The sequence below is a fragment of the Staurois parvus genome, unplaced genomic scaffold (assembly GCF_062004578.1).
Source record: "Staurois parvus isolate SC_StPar_1 unplaced genomic scaffold, SC_StPar_1.0 ptg001825l, whole genome shotgun sequence".
In the NCBI taxonomy this organism is placed as follows: domain Eukaryota; kingdom Metazoa; phylum Chordata; class Amphibia; order Anura; family Ranidae; genus Staurois; species Staurois parvus.
The window spans coordinates 209,280-216,401 of record NW_028319621.1 but is presented as its reverse complement, the minus strand read 5'-3'; the positions used below and the strand labels follow the sequence as shown (position 1 = coordinate 216,401).

At 53.4% G+C, this 7,122-nt stretch overlaps 1 protein-coding gene across 1 annotated transcript in view; it reads left to right on the top strand.

Moving 5' to 3' along the window:
• Positions 1-6,899: 6,899 nt before the first annotated feature.
• The window catches only part of LOC149434130 (intermembrane lipid transfer protein VPS13D-like), a 126,731-nt gene continuing 126,508 nt past the window's right edge, over positions 6,900-7,122 (top strand). Inside the window, exon 1 of the mRNA XM_089664073.1 lies at positions 6,900-7,026. Within this exon, the coding sequence (XP_089520199.1) occupies positions 6,900-7,026 (127 nt within the window). The remainder of the gene's footprint in view (positions 7,027-7,122) is intronic.

Genomic DNA, 7,122 nt, shown 5'->3' with positions numbered 1-7,122 from the left:
ATATTAATGGCCATGGAGGAAGGGGAGGACAACTCCATATTAATGGCTATGGAGGAGGGGGGGGAGGACAACTCCATATTAATGGCCATGGAGAAGGGGGGGGGGCAACGTCATATTAATGGCCATGGAGGAAGGGGAGGACAACTCCATATTAATGGCCATGGAGGAGGGGGAGGAGGACACCTCCATATTAATGGCCATGGAGGAGGGGGAGGAGGACACCTCCATATTAATGGCCATGGAGGAGGGGGGGGGGAGGACACCTCCATATTAATGGCCATGGAGGAGGGGGGGGGAGGACAACTCCATATTAATGGCCGTGGTTTTGGAAGGGGATCTCCAAAGAAGCTCCTATCAGTGTTCTGGTCAGGTGTCCACGAACATCTGACCATGAAGTGTCCTCTTGTGTATCGCTCTTCTTTCTCGACTCTCAGACTTTATTTCTGATGATTGCTGTTGTTGCTTTGCTTTTGTTTGGTGCCCCAGAAATGTGAGGTACAGAGTGACCCGGAGCCGTGTGCTCCAGCAGCATTCTCCTCATTTCTCTGCGTTGACGCGGCACAATAGCCGGGGAAGAGGTGAAAAGTGCAGCTGAAGACTGGAGGGACCGAGGATCATGGGATGGAGGCATTACTGAAGCCCTTACAAGTTGTTATTTAGCCCAGACATTCCGCTAATCCGGAGCACTGGCAGCACTTGAATAGCGAGAGTGCAGAACAGATTGCATAATGTAGTCATTGAATGCCCAGGGCAGGCTGGGAGAAAAGCTGCTTGGGGAACCGGGAGGGGGGGGGGGAAATAAAACGGCTTAGCTGTTTAATTAGCCAGCGCATCACAAAGCCGCGCTCAGCCCTCTGCCAATAGCACCTCTCAAGAATGCAAAGCTGCATGAGATGTTTACAGATCCGTATTGAATGTACGGCCTGGGATGTGTATGCCGGGTCAGCCACGAAATCTGGTGACTTGGGACATGCAGACATACGCCGTGACCTCTGGCAGTATCCATCCTTGTATGGCTGCGGATGGCATGGACGGGTCTGCAGAGCGAGGGCACGGGCGGGTCTGCAGAGCGAGGGCACGGGCGGGTCTGCAGAGCGAGGGCATTGGATGGGTCTGCAGAGCGAGGGCACGGGCGAGTCTGCAGAGCGAGGGCACGGGCGAGTCTGCAGAGCGAGGGCACGGGCGAGTCTGCAGAGCGAGGGCACGGAGGGGTCTGCAGAGCGAGGGCACGGAGGGGTCTGCAGAGCGAGGGCACGGAGGGGTCTGCAGAGCGAGGGCACGGGCGGGTCTGCAGAGCGAGGTCAGGGAAGGGTCTGCAGAGCGAGGGCAGGGAAGGGTCTGCAGAGCGAGGGCACGGACGGGACTGCAGAGCGAGGGCACGGGCGGGTCTGCAGAGCGAGGTCAGGGAAGGGTCTGCAGAGCGAGGGCACGGGCGGGACTGCAGAGCGAGGGCACGGGCGGGTCTGCAGAGCGAGGTCAGGGAAGGGTCTGCAGAGCGAGGGCAGGGAAGGGTCTGCAGAGCGAGGGCATTGGACGGGTCTGCGGAGCGAGATCACGGACGGGTCTGCGGAGCAAGTGCAGGGACGGGTCTGCAGAGCGAGGGCACGGGGAGTTCACACGGATGTGCTGCTGCAATATACTGCGTGTGTCATGACATGTATGGGCTGCCCTGCACCGCCGTCTCCTCTGCTCATACCTGTCCTCCTGTACAGTCATTGACCCAGAACAGAGTCTCTGCCCGCTGTACACAGAAGGTATTGAAGCCAGAGGATCAGTGTGACAACCATGCAGCTACAACTGCTTTATGTATTGAGATCTCTCCATAGACCCAGCCTGTCCGCACAGAGAGGGTGACCTGACAGTGTACACCCCCCTCCCCCATCCCAGGATGCAGAGGTGTCAGTGCCCATGCAGCAGTCCTGGGATTTGAGATCCCCCCCATCCCTCTTCTCTGTGCAGCACTTGCAGGATGGACCAGAGTGATTCACTGTCAGCATTGACCAATCAGAATTGCTCTACTCCATCCCAAAAGCCTGTACAGAGAGGAGGGAGAAGAGCGGAGCGTTCAAATCCCTGACCGCTGGATCGGCTGCACAACTAATCACCCATGCAGGTAAGTACAGCGGGGAAGGGGGGGGGGGTACAGTCTTCGTTCACCTCTTCATTTTCTCTGTACCGGTGAGCTAACACTCTAATAAGACACATAAGTTGTATCCATCACACTTGTCCTTCAGCTAATTGCAGTGCAGAGGATGTTTCCAGTGTTTTGGAGTGCAGGAAGACAATGACTTTCCATGTCTCTGTGGAGCACTAACACTGACTGAAGGAACATGGAAGAAATGGGGAGGGTTTAGCTAGGACTGAACTAACTAGCACTAAGCAGGAGGGGAGGACAGAGGGAGATAGCAAATCACCCAGTAAACTTGTTGTAGTGACCCAGAACTGCCACTAGATGTCAGTATGGTACATTTCCCATGAGTGGGACAGAAGAAGGTTACAGGGAAGGAGAACACTTTGGTGTTTCAGTGCCGTCACCTGCAGGCCACACCTTCTATCGGCTTTTCCTGGTTCAGCACAAATCTCCTTCTAGTGAGTCTCTCCCGGTATGTGTCCTTCTCCACCATTCCACTTTCCCGGTCCGTTTCCTTCTCCACCATTCCACTCTCCCGGTATGTGTCCTTCTCCACCATTCCACTCTCCCGGTATGTTTCCTTCTCCACCATTCCACTTTCCCGGTCCGTTTCCTTCTCCACCGTTCCACTCTCCCGGTATGTGTCCTTCTCCACCATTCCACTCTCCCGGTATGTGTCCTTCTCCACCATTCCACTCTCCGGTATGTTTCCTTCTCCACCATTCCACTCTCCCGGTATGTTTCCTTCTCCACCGTTCCACTCTCCCGGTATGTGTCCTTCACCATTCCACTCTCCCGGTATGTGTCCTTCTCCACCATTCCACTCTCCCGGTATGTTTCCTTCTCCACCGTTCCACTCTCCCGGTATGTGTCCTTCTCCACCATTCCACTCTCCCGGTATGTGTCCTTCTCCACCGTTCCTCTCTCCCGGTATGTTTCCTTCTCCACCGTTCCACTCTCCCGGTATGTTTCCTTCTCCACCGTTCCACTCTCCCGGTATGTGTCCTTCTCCACCATTCCTCTCCCAGTCCGTTTCCTTCTCCACCATTCCTCTCCCGGTATGTTTCCTTCTCCACCATTCCTCTCCCGGTATGTTTCCTTCTCCACCATTCCACTCTCCCGGTATGTTTCCTTCTCCACCATTCCACTCTCCCGGTATGTGTCCTTCTCCACCATTCCACTCTCCCGGTATGTTTCCTTCTCCACCATTCCACTCTCCCGGTATGTTTCCTTCTCCACCATTCCACTCTCCCGGTCCGTTTCCTTCTCCACCATTCCTCTCCCGGTAAGTTTCCTTCTCCACAGTTCCACTCTCCCGGTATGTTTCCTTCTCCAACGTTCCACTCTCCCGGTATGTGTCCTTCTCCACCGTTCGACTCTCCCGGTATGTTTCCTTCTCCACCATTCCACTCTCCCGGTATGTTTCCTTCTCCACTATTCCACTCTACCGGTATATTTCCTTCTCCACCGTTCGACTCTCCCGGTATGTTTCCTTCTCCACCATTCCTCTCCCGGTCCGTTTCCTTCTCCACCATTCCTCTCCCGGTATGTTTCCTTCTCCACCATTCCTCTCCCGGTATGTTTCCTTCTCCACCATTCCACTCTCCCGGTATGTGTCCTTCTCCACCATTCCACTCTCCCGGTATGTTTCCTTCTCCACCATTCCACTCTCCCGGTATGTTTCCTTCTCCACCATTCCTCTCCCGGTATGTTTCCTTCTCCACCATTCCACTCTCCCGGTATGTTTCCTTCTCCACCATTCCACTCTCCCGGTCCGTTTCCTTCTCCACCATTCCTCTCCCGGTAAGTTTCCTTCTCCACAGTTCCACTCTCCCGGTATGTTTCCTTCTCCAACGTTCCACTCTCCCGGTATGTGTCCTTCTCCACCGTTCGACTCTCCCGGTATGTTTCCTTCTCCACCATTCCACTCTCCCGGTATGTTTCCTTCTCCACTATTCCACTCTACCGGTATATTTCCTTCTCCACCGTTCGACTCTCCCGGTATGTTTCCTTCTCCACCATTCCTCTCCCGGTCCGTTTCCTTCTCCACCATTCCTCTCCCGGTATGTTTCCTTCTCCACCATTCCTCTCCCGGTATGTTTCCTTCTCCACCATTCCACTCTCCCGGTATGTGTCCTTCTCCACCATTCCACTCTCCCGGTATGTTTCCTTCTCCACCATTCCACTCTCCCGGTATGTTTCCTTCTCCACCATTCCTCTCCCGGTATGTTTCCTTCTCCACCATTCCTCTCCCTGTATGTTTCCTTCTCCACAGTTCCACTCTCCCGGTATGTTTCCTTCTCCACCGTTCCACTCTCCCGGTATGTGTCCTTCTCCACCGTTCCACTCTCCCGGTATGTGTCCTTCTCCACCGTTCCACTCTCCCGGTATGTTTCCTTCTCCACCATTCCACTCTCCCGGTATGTTTTCTTCTCCGCCGTTCCACTCTCCCGGTATGTATCCTTCTCCACCATTCCACTCTCGCGGTATGTTTCCTTCTCCAACGTTTCACTCTCCCGGTATGTTTCCTTCTCCACCGTTCCACTCTCCCGGTATGTCTCCATCTCCACCGTTCCACTCTCCCGGTATGTGTCCTTCTCCACCATTCCACTGTCCCGGTATGTTTCCTTCTCCACCGTTCCACTCTCCCGGTATGTTTCCTTCTCCACCGTTCCACTCTCCCGGTATGTGTCCTTCTCCACCATTTGTCTCCCGGTATGTTTCCTTCTCCACCGTTCCACTCTCCCTGTATGTTTCCTTCTTCACCATTCCACTCTCCTGGTATGTGTCCTTCTCCACCGTTCCACTCTCCCGGTATGTTTCCTTCTCCACCGTTCCACTCTCCCGGTATGTTTCCTTCTCCACCGTTCCACTCTCCCGGTATGTGTCCTTCTCCACCATTCCACTGTCCCGGTATGTGCCTTCTCCACCATTCCACTTTCCCGGTATGTTTCCTTCTCCACCATTCCACTCTCCCGGTATGTTTCCTTCTCCACCATTCCACTCTCCCGGTATGTGTCCTTCTCCATCATTCGTCTCCCTGTATGTTTCCTTCTCCACCATTCCTCTCCTGGTATGTGTCCTTCTCCATCATTCGTCTCCCTGTATGTTTCCTTCTCCACCATTCCACTCTCTTGGTATGTGTCCTTCTCCATCATTCGTCTCCCTGTATGTTTCCTTCTCCACCATTCCACTGTCCCGGTATGTGTCCTTCTCCACCATTCCACTTTCCCGGTATGTTTCCTTCTCCACCATTCCACTCTCCCGGTATGTGTCCTTCTCCATCATTCGTCTCCCTGTATGTTTCCTTCTCCATCATTCGTCTCCCTGTATGTTTCCTTCTCCATCATTCGTCTCCCTGTATGTTTCCTTCTCCACCATTCGTCTCCTGGTATGTTTCCTTCTCCACCATTCCACTCTCCCGGTATGTTTCCTTCTCCACCGTTCCACTCTCCCGGTATGTGTCCTTCTTCATCATTCGTCTCCCTGTATGTTTCCTTCTCCACCATTCCACTCTCCCGGTATGTGTCCTTCTCCACCATTCGTCTCCCTGTATGTTTCCTTCTCCACCATTCCACTCTCCCGGTATGTTTCCTTCTCCATCATTCGTCTCCCTGTATGTTTCCTTCTCCACCATTCCTCTCCTGGTATGTGTCCTTCTCCATCATTCGTCTCCCTGTATGTTTCCTTCTCCACCATTCCACTCTCTTGGTATGTGTCCTTCTCCATCATTCGTCTCCCTGTATGTTTCCTTCTCCACCATTCCACTGTCCCGGTATGTGTCCTTCTCCACCATTCCACTTTCCCGGTATGTTTCCTTCTCCACCATTCCACTCTCCCGGTATGTGTCCTTCTCCATCATTCGTCTCCCTGTATGTTTCCTTCTCCATCATTCGTCTCCCTGTATGTTTCCTTCTCCATCATTCGTCTCCCTGTATGTTTCCTTCTCCACCATTCGTCTCCTGGTATGTTTCCTTCTCCACCATTCCACTCTCCCGGTATGTTTCCTTCTCCACCGTTCCACTCTCCCGGTATGTGTCCTTCTCCATCATTCGTCTCCCTGTATGTTTCCTTCTCCACCATTCCACTCTCCCGGTATGTTTCCTTCTCCAACGTTCCACTCTCCCGGTATGTGTCCTTCTCCATCATTCGTCTCCCTGTATGTTTCCTTCTCCACCATTCGTCTCCTGGTATGTTTCCTTCTCCACCATTCCACTCTCCCGGTATGTTTCCTTCTCCACCGTTCCACTCTCCCGGTATGTTTCCTTCTCCACCATTCCACTCTCCCGGTATGTGTCCTCCACCACCGTTCCACTTTCCCGGTATGTTTCCTTCTCCACCATTCCACTCTCCCGGTATGTGTCCTCCACCACCATTCCACTTTCCCGGTATGTTTCCTTCTCCACCATTCCACTCTCCCGGTATGTGTCCTTCTCCACCATTCCACTCTCCCGGTATGTTTCCTTCTCCAACGTTCCACTCTCCCGGTATGTTTCCTTCTCCAACGTTCCACTCTCCCGGTATGTGTCCTTCTCCACCGTTCCACTCTCCCGGTATGTGTCCTTCTCCACCATTCCACTCTCCCGGTATGTTTCCTTCTCCACCGTTCCACTTCCAGATTCCCATACTTGAAGGATCCAATGGCTCCCTTGGATGTCATCGTCCATCAGGCTGGGCTGGCACCATCTGCTGGTTCAGTGATGTATTGCAGTGCAAGAGCGCCCCCTGTCATATCCCTCAGCACTAGATTGGCTCCAGTCTCCATACGATGTTCTGTTCAGCGGAGGATTGCCTTCTGATTTCTGTCCGGCTTCCTTCCCCCTACGTCAGGCTTCTGCCTGGACAGCCTCTTCATTACGGATCTGAACCTGAACTGGATGAACTTCGTTTGCTGCGTACCGCCAACGATCGCTGTGTTCTATTTCATTGTTTTGTTATCCTTAGTTCTGCTGATTCCCTGCGGACCTTTTTCAACCACTTCCTGATTTTTT